General features: G+C 35.9%; 1 protein-coding gene across 1 annotated transcript in view; it reads right to left on the bottom strand.

The window, feature by feature from the left end:
* The window catches only part of LOC106872121 (ran-binding protein 9), a 191,449-nt gene that overhangs the window by 72,288 nt on the left and 102,927 nt on the right, over window positions 1-16,234 (bottom strand). Inside the window, exon 2 of the mRNA XM_089351189.1 lies at window positions 545-597. Within this exon, the coding sequence (XP_089207315.1) occupies window positions 545-593 (49 nt within the window). The 5' untranslated portion in view covers window positions 594-597. The remainder of the gene's footprint in view (window positions 1-544; window positions 598-16,234) is intronic.

The raw sequence follows: 16,234 nt of genomic DNA on the forward strand, positions 1-16,234 counted from the left end.
AAGCGCACAAGGGAATTGCTAAAATGAGAGTATAACAAAGCCATGAATGAAGTAACTATGTCAGTATGGACATGGGATGCAAGTGGATAATGTGTGTTGAGAATTAGTGGTGGGAGGTACTCATGAAATAGGCAAACCATATAAAGATCCAAAATGAAATGGAATCATCTCATTCAAATCAACCTGAGAATGGTAGGTTTCACAGGAAGAAAAAAAAAAGATAACGTATGATCAAGACACATTGAAAGATGCTCTATAGTAGAGCTATAAGATCTAAACCAGCTTGTAATAGCTGGTAATATAACAATTTTAATGATGATGATGATGAAAGAGATAGGGAATGTGTGTGAGTGAGAAAAGGAAGGAATTAAAAATTTTTTGAAGGACAAAGAGTTAATACATCTCAGTACACATGCAAGCAAGTGTGTATGTGTAGAGGGGGTGAGAGAAAGAGGGAAACTGGGGGAAGAAACAAAGAAAGTTTGTGTAAGTTTAAATAAATACCACGACCTTAATGATAAACGAATTAGTAAAAGCTTCTTACCTGGTAGTCTATTCATGTTTACCCCCTGTGTAGATAGTCCAATACCCATGTAACTGAAAGAACAAAAAAAAAAATAATAATAATAAAAACAACAACAATAATAATTATTTCAAATTTTGGCACACAGCCAGCAATTTTATGGGGAGGGAATTAGACATTTACATTGTCCGCAGTACTGGTACTTTATTTTTATTGACCCTGAAAGAATGAAAAGCAAAGCAAACTTTTTGCAGAATTTGAACTCAGAATGCAAACATCCACTGTCTGATTCTGCCACTTCATTGCAATAAGAATGGTGATGATCATTTTACAGGATATAAGAAACAGGAAGTTTGGCTATTTCATACTTTTTTTTTTTTGAGAGAGAACAAAGGAAAACATTTAAAACTAAAATTAGAGAGGAATGAAATATATTCATGATTTTCTTGAAGACATCAAAAGTGGAATCACTTCAAATAGAAACTGAGACCAGATTGTGAAGTTTTGTTTACTAAGAACTTACTGCTGTGTCATGGCATCAATCACAATAACAATAGTAACAAAAAAAAAAAAAAAAAAAAAGATGATTTTTAAATACGAGATCATTTTCAAATGTTACAAAGACCAAATTATTATTGTTTTGTAATTCACCTTCAGAAGTAAAACATTTGCAAAATTTCTGAAGTTTGCCAAAAAAATTTGCAAAGTTGGAATACTTTTAAGTTAACCTTTTAATAAATAATTTTACAGCAAGTTTGTTTTTTCTTTTACTTCATTTTGCTTCATATTTTTCTTTCTCCTCCTCACCTATTTATAACTTTCACTTGCTTATCTTAACAGCACACATATTCACACTGACAAATTGTGTCTAAAGTATCAGTGAAATAAAAATGGAAATTTGTTTACATGAAGATATATTTTGAATCAGAAAGAGAAGGCATTTACAATACACTAGTTCATGGTTATTGTAATAAAAAAAACATTGTACAATATAATTTAGGGGATGTCAACAAGCATATTAGTGAAAAATTGAAGATTGGATATATAGACCATTAATTTATGCTATCATATAATCTGAACAGCTTATTCTCCTTCAAAATTATTTCATGTCTCTAACGTAGCCATTAAAAACATGACAGTCATTACAACAAATTTATTTTGAATTCTAGAATTCACATTACAAACAAGGAAGCCTCTACAAAAAGCAGAGAAATATCCCACAAGTCACATCTACCTTTTTTTTTTTAACCCATTAGCATTCAGATTACTTTGTCAAATGTAATGTTTGTTTATTCACATTGTCTGGAATAAATTATGCATTATCTTGTATTCACATTGTTTTGAATTTATCATGCATAATCTTGTAGCTTCAAGATTTCGATAATGTGATCGTTTATATTTAGAATGACAATGTAGCGTAGGTGCAAGAGACCAGATCTAGCCAGTTTGAATGAAAAGTAGGTAAAATATTTGGGATGAGTAGGGCCAATTTAAATGCTAAAGGGTTAAAAAGAAAAAAGGAATGACATTTTGGATAATATGGTCTAAGACACATTATACTGAGAAAGGGTGAATAAATGGGATGGTTATGGTTGAAAAGTCTTCAATCATAAAGTCAGTTTGATCAGAGATGAAACAATTACTGCTGCTGCCACCACAAGTATCACATTTTTTTCTGGATGAAAATTTTAAATCCTAATCTTATTTAATTAATTTCTCATCAACGTTTCAAATCATTACATTGTGAGAGCCAAACTAACTTTTGCATTCACCAAAATTCCAGGATAAACAAACTTGACTAATATATCTGATAATCTGCCACAGCTTTTTATTTTTTTATTTTTACAAGTGGACTAATTTCTTCCAAATTAGATGCAGAAAAAAATCAAATGAGAACTGTTGTTCTAAATTTTACTTTTCATAAAAAAATCTTCCTACTTTGCAATTCATCTGCCAAGATGGCTCTCTAAATAGCATTGCTGCAGACAAAGCTACTGGTTTTGCTGCCGGTTTTGTTTACAACAGACACATAAAATTCTTCCCAAACTATCCTTCCTTGTTCAGCCTGTTTCATAACTGTGTACACAGTTGCTACAGGCAATAACCTTCAGTATTTCCAATCTGAAAAGAAAGCCTTCAGTGCTATGGTGTTCATCCAGTACCCCAAAATTGTGTATTCCAAAGCTAGCTTCTGCATTCCACTAACTCTTCAATCCTTCTTTGACTATGGAGACCTATTCTAATCTACGGAAATACATGTCACACATAACAGTATACTCCATTCCAAAGATCAACTTCTCTAACCCAGCCAACTACTGATCTCTTGTCATCTCTTTTACTATCTTGAAACTGATAAAAACAACAAATCATTGAATATTTCTTTCCAAGTGATCACCAATACAGTTTCATAGAGCAAGGTCTAATAAAAATTGTCTTTCCTAACATCACACATCTGTGCAAGTAATGCTGTTGCTCACGTCCGTCTTGTAGCAGAACATTCATGTTAAGTCACACACCAGTGAACTCCGCTCAACTTTCAGATTGTCAACATGCAGATAGAGCTTTCTATTTGGGACTTGCTTTTGTCTCCTATACTATTCACTGTTACTTCCAACTGTACACCCTCCTAAACAGAAAATGCCTTGCTTCACTTTTCCCTAATCTTCCCTGTACAGCTATCATATGTGACACCAGGTTTGCACTGGTTTTATGAACAAAGATCTTGAAAAATATTTTCCAATTGGAATATGACACAATCTCTTTCAACAGTAGCAGGTTACAAAGCTCAGACATGTTACACACGTGAAGTAAATAAATGGTTGTGCACTACAGTCTCTACAAAAGCTGCCAAAAATACCAGACCTCATGATCTATCCAAGTGTCTTCACATATAACTTTGCCAAAGGCACATGCCAAACATTTGGCTTATTCTTCCATGACAGGAAAAAAAAAAAAAAATCAGTTCTGACCAGTTGTCGACCTTTACATATTTAGGATAGTGCTGCAATTATAAGCATCAAACATCCTGGATCGTATCCAAAAATAGATATCTGATTGTAATTTTTTGGATGTAGAAGGTTCATTAGCTTATATATGTGGTGCTTCTTTGATCTCTGTCTACAACAATGGCTTATGGATCCTCTAAACAAGCATGATGCACACCACTTCTACCAAAGCTTAATACATCCTCACACACCTCATCATCTTTACTGTGTCTTAATTCTCAAACTCTACACTAAAGTCTTCAATCCTTCCTCCTCAAAATTGCATTCTACTACAACCTCAGGGTACCTATGTTTTCCTTTACAAACATTCACCTACAGAAGTTCAAACTGAACAATAGCTATATAATTTCCATGAGTCTTGAAGACTCCTGCAAAGATGAAGGGTATTGTTCTTCCAACTCCAAATAAACTATTTAGAAATTTTTCTTTTCTTGGAGAGGAAACATTGACTACAGTTTGTGTGAAGCAACAATTTAGAGACAAACACAATAACTTGTATAGATGCTCCTACAGTCTAAGTTCTATTTAACACAGACATAGATGGTGCACAATTGATTAACACACAGATTCTTGATAAAGGAATAACTTTGTCCAGTCCAACATAATGGTTTCTGTGGTTATTGAAAACTTTCTACTTCAACCCTATAATCCAGGATCCTTTAGATTTTATTCAATAGTAAAATTATCATAAATATGCTAACAGGCTGATCATTAATTAAACAATATTACAGATATTGACCTTTCCTTCCATCTAGAATGGATAGATGTTCAGGCAAAATTCTATTATATTATTCCATCTTCAGTTCAACTAATAGTTTTCTCACTTTTATTTGTTCACTCTCATTTCATTACCACTTTTTCTATACTTGTTTTTTTTTTAATACATATATTAAGAGGATCAGAGCTACTAAACAAGCTGTGTCAAAAGAGTGTCGTCTAGCAACTGAAAAATTGGCAGTTCACATCCTGACAATATCACTGCGCTGTGTTGTTGGCAACAGTTCAACTGTAACATTGTAAGCAATGGACACTATTGTATAAATTGAAGAGCATTTCACTAAAAAAATCTACTTGTGAGCAAAAACTGTGATAGACAGGCAATCCTACATACATAAAATTGTCTCTCTAGACTTTAACCCTTTTCATATCAACCTGCCTGAAACCACCACTGAATAAACTTCCTGTTTTAAAGTGATCTAAATCAAAACCTTCCATCAAACTTTCATGTTAATTTATGTTCCAAACACCAGTTTGATAATGACAAAATTACATTATTAAATTCATAATCTTTATCAAATTAATTGAATCAAAGGCAGTGTGTTTCAACAGAAATATCGTAACAAAAGAGTTAAACTACATACACCGCATAATTAAAAAATAAAATTTCTAGATCCTAAATGTCTGATGTTCAAAATAAATCCAATCATTCTTTTTTAAAAACAAAAGCAAAGAGTAAAAGAGAGTTTATAACATTTCTGTAGGAAAACTGAAAAAAATATATATTATATCATTATCAAAATCATATTTTCTAGAAGCCCAACCCCACCTGGCTATAAATCATCATCATCATCATCATCATCGTTTAACGTCCGCTTTCCATGCTAGCATGGGTTGGACGATTTGACTGAGGACTGGTGAAACCGGATGGCAACACCAGGCTCCAGTCTAATTTGGCAGAGTTTCTACAGCTGGATGCCCTTCCTAACGCCAACCACTCAGAGAGTGTAGTGGGTGCTTTTACGTGTCACCCGCACGAAAACAGCCACGCTCGAAATGGTGTCTTTTATGTGCCACCCGCACAAGCCAGTCCAGGGGCACTGGCAACGATCTCACTCGAAAATCCTACGGGAGCCAGTCAGGTGGTACTGGCAACGGCCACGCTCAAAATGGTGCATCTCATGTGCCACCCGCACAAGAGCCAGTCCAGGGGCACTGGCAACGATCTTACTTGGCTTGCCGGGTCTTCTCACGCACAGCACATTTCCAAAGGTCTCGGTCAGTAGTCATCGCCTCGGTGAGGCCCAATGTACGAAGATCTTGCCTCACCACCTCAGCCCAGGTCTTCCTGGGCCTACCTCTTCCACGGGTTCCCTCAACTGTTAGGGTGTGGCACTTTTTCACGCAGCTATCCTCATCCATTCTCACCACATGTCCATACCAGCGCAATCGTCTCTCTTGCACACCACAACTGATGCTTCTAATGTTCAGCTTTTCTCTCAAGATACTTACACTCTGACGGGTATTCACATTGACATTACACATCCAACGGAGCATACTGGCTTCATTCCTTGCGAGCTTACGTATGTCCTCAGCAGTTACAGCCCATGTTTCACTGCCATGTAGCATGGCTGTTCGTACGCATGCGTCATACAGTCTGCCTTTTACTCTGAGTGAGAGTCCCTTTGTCGCCAGCAGGGGTAAGAGCTCTCTAAACTTTGCCCAGGCTATTCTTATTCTAGCAGCTACACTTTCAGAGCACCCACCCCCACTACTAACTTGGTCGCCCAGATAGCGGAAGCTATCGACTACCTCTAGTTTTTCACCCTGGAATGAGATAGAAGTTGTTTCCTGTTTGTTTACAGTCTTTATTGCACCTGAACATCTGCCACAAACAAAAACTAACTTGCTAGTTAACCTGCCTTTGATGTTGCTGCACCTCTTATGTGTCCATAGCTTGCACCGGGTACATCTTATAGAGTTACTACCTACTCCTTTTCTACATACTGAGCAGGGCCATCTACCTGAAGGGGTTTGTGTTTTATCTACCTTCCTACTTATTAGGATTTTGGTTTTAGCTAGGTTGACTCTAAGGCCCTTCAATTCTAGACCTTGCTTCCACACCTGAAACTTCTCTAGTTCTGATAGTGACTCTGCAATTAGGGCAAGGTCATCAGCATAGAGGAGCTCCCAGGGGCAACCTGTCTTGAACTCTTCTGTGATTGCCTGGAGGACTATGATAAATAAGAGGGGGCTGAGGACGGAACCTTGGTGGACCCCTACCTCTACCCGGAATTCATTGCTGTACTCATTTCCAACCCTCACCTTACTGGCAGCATCTCTGTACATGGCTCGCACAGCTCTCACTAACCATTCTTCTATCCCAAGTTTCCTCATTGACCACCAGATAAGGGATCGGGGGACCCTGTCAAAGGCTTTCTCCATGTCAACGAAAGCCAGGTACAGAGGTTTATCCTTAGCTAGGTATTTCTCCTGCAGCTGTCTCACTAGAAATAAGGCATCAGTAGTGCTTTTACCTGGCACGAACCCAAACTGCATCTCATCTAAATTGATTCGCTCCCTAATTAGTTGGGCTATGACCCTCTCTGTAACTTTCATGTGTGTTGATTTTTTTCTTTTGTGCAAGAGGTGCAGTTTTGCAGACAAAACCAGTAATGCTGATAAATTTACGAAAGGTAAATAATAATACAAATATTTGAAAAGTATTTTTGAAAGGGAAATTTATAAATGGAGGTGTATATCATTACAAAAGACATGATCAAAACAACCAAATAGATATTACAGAAGGTAATGTCTATTAACACAGAATCTCTAAAAAGTTAAAGACCATCTTGAAGAAGAAAAAATATATAAAAGAAAAAAATTGGAAGGTTTTTATAAAAAAAAAATCTCACACAAACATTTATTCTCCTGTGACAAGGCATGAATGAATGATTATAGTTGCCTACTTCTCCTCTCCTATTCCCCATCTCTTCCTTACTGTACCCGGAGTGCCCACCCTCATACATCATCATCACTGTTTTTATTTCTTTCCAGCTCCATCCAATCTCTCTCACCCTCTCTTCTAAAATGTGAGTAGTCATGTAGCTCCTCTACTGCAAGAAACTTGTTCTACTCTGGTCCTTTCTTTCACACTTTTACCCCTCATCTCCAAGCATAAAGCTTCCCCTTTGGGTTTGTAGCTGCATGGTGACCTCACTACTGCTGGAGGCACACAAAAAAGCACACAGTACATGCAGTGAAGTGGTTGATGTTAGGAAGGCATCCAATTGTAGAAATCATGCCAAATCAGACATTGGAGCATAGTGCAGTCTTTGGTTGGGTATATTGGACATTATCAAACTGTTCAACCCCTGCCAACATGGAACACAAACATTAAATGACGGTGATGATGAATGTTAAATTATTAAGCTAGCATTGTTGAAAGTAAGACGTTTCTTAACTCAAAAAGTTGAAATATAATTATTTATTTGGAAGTTTTCCGAAAAGAAATTTATGAATGGAGTTGTATGGCTGTTCAACTGACAAGAGTTAAAACAAGATCAAAACAGCCACACACACACACACACACACACACACACACATATATATATAGATATTATATATATGACATGATAAAATGATGTTTAACATAGAATTTCAGACGTTCAAAACTTAATGCAAAGACTTGTTTTGAAAGCAATAGCTAAATAAATAAATAAATAAATAGATTAAAAACAGGAGACTTAGAGAATGGTATATGATTCACTTATTTTGAAGCATTTATCTATTCCTTTTGGCAATTCAGAAAAGCCAGTTTTTTTTTCTTTCTTTTTAACATTTTCCATTACTATTGATTTCATTTTTAATTACACCATTTTCCTCAAAGATTATAGCCTAAAGAAAACCTAGTGCATATAAAAGGCAAGGTAAATTTTTCTGGTATTTCAATACCTAAAAATAGTGGTGCACACTATACACAAGTGCATATTATACTCTAATAAATATGGTATCTAAAAACCATCAATTTGATAACATCCACAGGTTTGTGTTAAAATTTGCTCAACTGATAACATTTATATCAGGTCTTGGTGAGATAGTACCAAATAATACTATCATACGATGTGGTACTATTTTCAGGGAATGAAATACCATAGAGAGAGGGAAAACAGTCAAAGTATCAGCTGCTCCTGGACAGGCTTGTGGTTGAGCATCCCTGCTTGCAGCTATCAGAGTAGAGATGGCTATCTACAAGTGCAAGCCCAAATGAGTCAGAGTAGCTATTTCAGCACATCTCCCTTGCTATCTTCCAGGGCAACTCCTCAATTCTGTCCACCTAAATAATACATTTTAATTTAGTAGATCTCTCTCTCTTTCTTTCTCTCCAAGCACGCGCACACACGCGCGCACGCACGCACGCACGCACACACACACACACACACACACACACACACACACACACACACACACACACACACACACACACACACACACACACACACACACACACACACACACACACACACACACACACACACACACACAGTGAATAAATTGTCTAAATTATGCAAAAAATGCAAATAACACTGACATCTCATTTTAACAGATTACCAAAATTACATAAAAATATCCTGAAATACTAAAGAGTAAATTTATTCAATAAAATTGTCTTTGTTTTCAACCATGGCCTCCAGACAGCTTTGGAATCTCCTGCAACTCTTCTGGATGGTCTCCTTGTTTAAGTTGGTGAGTGCTGCCATAATCCTTGCCTTCAGATCATCTTTGGTGTTACAAGGATTTTTGTTGGTCTCTAACTCAACTGTGCCCCACACATAATAATCAAGAGGGTTGCAGTTGGGGGAGTTATGTGACCAGATGTTGTCCTTGATGGCTTGAGATAAAAACTGGCCCTTTCTCATCTTGCATGAGGAATATTGAATGTCTTCATGCACTACCTGCCTGATGAGAAACTCAGACACTTTCATATCCCTGGGGATGGATCTGATTGACTTGGAGGAATCATTGTCAATCATGGCCTGGATCTCACCAACAAATTCAGGAGTTCTTTTTTCATCAGAATGAGTTTTCCGAGCTGCCGTACCTTCGTAATCATCATTAGACTCATCCAACTCTTTCCAAATCCTTTGCACTGTCCTCAGATTGACAGCCAAACACTCTGAAATGTTCGTATTGGAGCTTCCGGCACAAATGCCAAGTAGTACAGCATGTTGTTTTCAAATTTCTGGCGGAATGAATTGCATCATGATACTGCTTTTCTCACAGATGGTGCCCAACTGACCCAACTATTCTGTGTAGTTGACAAAATCAAAAACTAACAATGCACAAGCACGAAATACAAAAAATATGAAATGAAAACAATTTTACCCATTACACCATGTGTATATATATATATATATATATATATATATATATATATATATATATATATATATATATATATATATTCTTTTATTCTTTTACTTGTTTCAGTTATTTGACTGTGGCAATGCTGGAGCATCACCCTGAAGGGTTTTAATCGAACAAATTCACCCCAAGATTTATTTTTTAAAGCCTGATACTTATTCCATCGGTCTCTTTTGCCGAATTGCAAAGTTACAGGGACGTAAACACACTAACACCAGTTGTCAAGTGGTGATGGGGGGGGGGGGGACAAACACACACACACACACATAGAATATATATATATATATATATATATATATATATACATGACACTCTTCTTTCCGTTTCCATCTACCAAATCCACTCAGGTTTTGGTTGGCCTGAGGCTATAGTAAAAGACACTTGCCCAAGGTGCCACATAGTGGGACTGGATCTGGAACCATGTGGTTGGGAAGCAAGCTTCTTACCACACAGACATGTGTGTTTGTATATATATATGTGTGTGTGTATAAACACTGGTATATTTCAAGGTTTGCTTTATTTAGTATCTATAATATGCACTGACTTTTTTTGAGGGTTCTCTTATCATACTATTTAGTACTGTGCAATTTTGATGATTCAGTTGTTTAACCAACTTGATAATATCAACTCATTGAATTTGTGCTAAGTGGGTCAGTATTCCAGTGACACATTCACCTTTGAAGTAACCTTAAGCTAGAATCAGTGTGACAATGTGTGGCAAAGCTATACCAGTGAATTACGGATACAATCCACCCAATAGTCTTCTGCATAGTTTCCATCTACTCAAAATTTTTCTCTTAATTTTTAAAAACACTTGCCCAAACTGTCATGAATTGAAATCTGAGACCTCATGATTGCAAAGCGAACTTCTTAACTATTTGGCCATACAAGATAGTAGTAGGAAATGTGATAATCTAATTACAGATTAAATGGGTACAAAAAACTTAAAGCATTGAAAGTTTAATCTATAAAAAAAAAAAAGGGAAAAATCCTCTTGAAACAAAAACTTGTAATCATTTTGAAGATATATCTATATTTTGAAACCTTTTTATCATTTAGTAAAACATCTGAAATCTATAAATACTAAGACTGTTGTAGGAAATTTGATAATTTGATAATAGCCTAATTAGGGATTAAATACTTAAAGCATTGAAAATTTAAGAAGAAAAAAATTCCCTTGAAACAAGAAACAAAAAAAAAAATTTCTTAACATTGTTTTTAAGATGTATGTTGTGAAACTTTCTTATCAGTTTGTTGAATATCAATATCTAAAACAGCTTAATTTTATTAATGAAAAAAATGTTGGAAGCGAAACACTGTGACAGATTCTAACTGAACTTCTCTCTCCAACACATCCATCTACCACCTCTGAAGTTCAATGTCTTACAATTTTATGCCACACTCATGTTTTTACCAGTAAATTTTTTTTTTTTTTCACTAGCTGCCAACACAAAATTGCTTCAGAGAACTAACGATGTTTTATTGATTTGTTCAAGCATTCCAAAAAGTAAAAGCAAAGGGTCGAATATTTAGAGAACCAGAAAGCAGACAAAGGAATATGTGTGTGTGTTCAAATGCGTGTCAACATTTTGACAAATAAATCTGCATGTTAAAGAAACTGAAAGCACAGTAATAGTATAGGTTGGTTTCTTCTCTCTCTCTCTCTCTCTCTCTCTCTCTCTCTATAATCATCACCATCGTTGTTTTAATGTCCACCTTTCCATGCCTGCATGGATCAGATGGAATTTACTGAAGCAGATTTTCGACATCCCCTTCTACCACTGACACTTATTTCCAAGCAAGGTCATATTTCCCATGGTTAGACATGTTTACACAGAATATCGGGAATGAATGACACTGCTGTTATACCAGTTGTGACACTCATTTGCAACAATCACATGATGTCGAGATAAGGAGACACAAACATGCTCACACCCTCCTAGAAATGCATACACACACACACCATCATCATCATCAGCATCATTCAACAACTGTTTTCCATGCTAGCATGGGTTGGATGGCTTGACAGGAATTAGCATGGCCAGGAGCCACACCAGTCCCCATTGTCTGTTTTGACTTGGTTTCTATGGCTGGATGCCCTTCCTAACACCACACACATAAATAGATGTACACATATATACATGTATATGCATGCACTCACACACACAGACACACAGATAAACAGATGTACACATATATACATGTATATGCATGCGCACACACACACACACACACATACACACACATACACATTCAGCTTCTCTCAGTTTCTGTGTACCAAATCCACTTAAGATTTTGGTTGGCCTTATGTCATCAAGAATATGGAGGGGGAAAAAAAAACCATGGAAATATTTCCTTTTCAACATTGTTACAGAAGAAATAAAAGAATTGGGAGCATATGGCAAACATCTGTAGCTAATAATACTCAAAGATATTTAGCTTGATACTTTACATTTTTATATTCAATTCTCACCAGGGTTAGGCTTTGCTTTCGTTATTCCCTTCTAAAGTCAATAAGATAACTACTGGTAATATATTGGATAGATCCCCTCCTTCAAAGAACTAGGTCTGCAAGAAAACAAAAAGGTATATTTTCTGCATACAAGCAATTCCAAATAAAATTCTAGAGAACAAAACAGATTTTTTTTTTAAGCTACTTTAAAGGGTTTTTATTTATTCTAAACTGACTAACATACACAGTCGGTGAAAGGAGCAGAAACATTTCATTTATTTTACTGTAGTTACTTTGTCACGAACAATATAAACTTGAAAACATATATATGATCATTTACTCTTTTACTCTCTTTTTACTCTTTTACTTGTTTCAGTCATTTGACTGCGGCCATGCTGGAGCACCGCCTTTGGTCGAGCAAATCGACCCCAGGACTTATTCTTTGGAAGCCTAGTACTTATTCTATCGATCTCTTTTGCCAAACCGCTAAGTTACGGGGACGTAAACACACCACCATCGGTTGCCAAGCGATGTTGGGGGGGGGGGGACAAACACAGGCACAAACACACACACACACACACACACACACACACACACACACACATATATATACACGACGGGCTTCTTTCAGTTTCCGTCTACCAAATCCACTCACAAGGCTTTGGTCGGCCTGAGGTTATAGTAGAAGACACTTGCCCAAGGTTCCATGCAGTGGGAATGAACCCACAACCATGTGCTTGGTAAGCAAGCTACTTACCACACAGCCACTCCTGCGCCTATCAATAATAATTAATAAAAAAGAAATTGTTGTTGTCATTTAGCCCTAGTTCAGATCTGCTGAAGCAGACTTTTCATGAATATTTCAGCTGTGACTGTTTTATCACTTTTTTTTTCACCATATCCCATACATAACTAAAATTATGTTAAAGCAATGGGCATGCAGTTTAATGGAAATTTGGTTGCTACTTCTAGCATGCTGAGAAGGTGCCTAAAGGATTTCTCATTGACTCCATTAAAAAGATTTATCTGTGGAAGTTGAATCCAAGGGGCAAAATAAATCACAATGGTTACAAAAGTCTCATGTGGAGGTGCATGGCTTAGTGGTTAGGATTTTGGACTCGTGATTATAAGATTGTTTTCAACTCCTGAACTAGGCAATGTGTTGTGTTCTTGAGCAAAACATTTCATTTTCACATTGCTCCAGTCAACTCAACCAATAAAAATGAGTAATTCTGCAATGGACCAAGCATCCCATCAAGGGAGAACTATATACACCAGAGAAACTGGGAATATGGCCCTACGGAGTAATGATGACTAACTATAACCACCAAAGCATCATATTCTAATAGAGTCAACATCATACGCTTAGCTTCTTGTAGCAATGCTTCTATGTATATAAATCAAAGCTGTTTATCAAAGTTGCATGTGTGTGTGTGCTCACGCGCATATACACACACTCAATCTATGTATCTGTAAACTTCAGTGTACAGACTACCTTAAAACATTCTATAATTACAATACATGCATCTCACACCTGCCGAATTGTTTCAGCACTGGATGATCTCACGCCCCTATTCCACTCTGAATTGTAATCCATCAACAAAGAAACAAAAGAAAATATAGGAATTAAATCTTGAAATACAACATTGCTCTTGGTTATTTTTTATGATTAACAAATCATTAATTAATAAAACAGTGTCGAGAGTTGTGGTTGAAAATATAGGTTTGTTGTTGCTGTTATTGCTGCTACATTAAGAATTCTGATTACCGAATATTCCGATTCCTGAATCTGCATATAGTATAGTGTAACATGATTGTGCTAACAATTAAATTTGCAAGAGTTGTTGACCTGTTATTTGTATGCAGAGAGCAATTTAATTACAAGTAGGCAAGTATGCATGCGAAGATATTTCAATTAAGAACATTTATAGATGCCATATTACTATTAATTAAAATTAAAAGTTAACTGCCAGTAAACCTGAACAGAAATAAGTTACACAGCAGTCAAAGAATTAGATCTGTTTATTATTCATTGTAAAAAGTTTTTAAGATTTTCCATACTGCTTCTATAAATGGAAAATTATTTGAAATGAATATTGAAATACTAGAATTTTACCTGTCATATGGTGGATAACTTTGGAAGTATACTTTTGCCACTGTAGGTAATATTAAGAAATATGGCATACATGCCATAATTATAATAGGAACATATGTATCAAACTTAAAGCTTAAATAACTGCTGTATTTGTCTATCCCAAAGTGAACACCACAGTTAATTAAGCTTTTAATGATGTATCTGCTTTAAATATGATATACAGATTTCTGTTTTAAACTAATACTGCTTCTGCTACATATAACGAATTACCATAATTTATAATTTGGTTTTTATCAAATTTTTTAGTGCTTGTAGAAAATAAGAAAATAAATACCAATTTTCAGAAGAAAATGTTTATTACCCTAAAACAAAATTAAATAAAACAAATTTCTTATGTATCTTCTCCCATAACAACTCTTACTCTTTCTCCTCTTCTTTGTCTCTATGCTTCTTTTTCTCAGTGTGTGTGTGTGTGTGCACGCATGTGTAGTGTTCCATTATTCATTGCCTGCCATCAAGCCTAGTATGATCATTCAGCCTGCACATGTTAACTCTCTCCCCCTCTCTCTATAATAAAGTGTGACGGCAGAACTCAACCAACCAACCAACCAGCATTTATATCGGTTAATATTATATTATATAGAGATATATGAACCACTAGAATTTTAACGACATTGCAGCTGTGTCTTAATGGAGAGATAGGGAGAGAGAAGAAGAAAAAAAAGTACAGTGAATGATTTAAGTGAATATTCTTTATTGGTAACCAATGAAGAACAAAATAAAACTCTACCAAGTTGGCAAAATGTCAGATTCCGGAGCAGGGAGGTGAAATTTAATACAATATAGAAGATAAGATTTCACACTTCACTTCATTTTGTTTCACTGTGAAAGCAATCTTTGGTCTCTCTCACCTAAGATTGATACACAAACTGAAACAACTATTCATTATTTGCTATCAGATAGAAATGTATTCTAACCCATCGCTGTCACAAAAGCTTGAAGGTGCCTTTATGTGGTTACAGAACCTGCTAGAAATAGCAGCTAGATTTCCCTCAAATCACACAGGAGACATTGGGTGATGGAGTCTAAAGTACACTACAAACTTGACTCAGACATAAGTCTGTCACGAGTCCAAGGACTCGTGAGACTGGAGCTCAACCCAGTTTCTACACCATATAAATGACTGAGATATCAACACCTGACCCTTCCTGAATGGGACATTGGGCCATAGCAGGATTCACTTCCTGGTTATTGCTGGGACCCATTTTCATAGCTGAGTAGACTGGAGCAACATGAAATGAAGTGTTTTGGTCAAGTGCTCAATGCATCACCTAGTCTGGAAACTGAACCTATAATCTTACGACCATGGATGCAACACCCAAACCACAAAGCCATGCACCATCACATGGTACACAATACCAGAGAAAAAGTTTTAAAAGGGATGGGTATGATGCTTATGGCTTTGATTGCAGGTCAGCTCAGTTAAGGCTAACCTAGTTAGTGCAAAACACAAACACAGTAACAATAAAAAAACATATTCTAAAATAAATAAATGAACAAATGAATGAATAAATAAATAACCTACAACATGCTATCAATGGCACAGCCCCCATACTCTGCTGATCAACAAATAAATAAAAGCACAGATAAAATTAATCAGCTTTTCAGATTATTCTCTTTACAGCTGGTCTATGAAGCATAAAAAAAATAAAAAAATGAAATACTGACTAAATTTAACAATGGCATAATATGATTCTTCCTTAGTTTTAATTGGTAAGTCTTGGTTTTATTAATTATGTTCTCAGAAACACACACACACACACACACACTAGCTGTAATGAAGTAAGGAATCAGAGTGCTGAATTTCACAGCTTAAATAGCTTATATTCCAGTACAGTTGCCATGTCTTGGACAACATCTTGCTTGAGACTTTGTGGCTAATGAACCAATCAATGTACATTCCCTGCAAATGAATGAGATTATATATATATATATATATGTATATATATATATCTATA

The sequence above is a fragment of the Octopus bimaculoides genome, chromosome 4 (genome assembly GCF_046866305.1).
Source record: "Octopus bimaculoides isolate indiv1 chromosome 4, ASM4686630v1, whole genome shotgun sequence".
Lineage (NCBI taxonomy): Eukaryota > Metazoa > Mollusca > Cephalopoda > Octopoda > Octopodidae > Octopus > Octopus bimaculoides.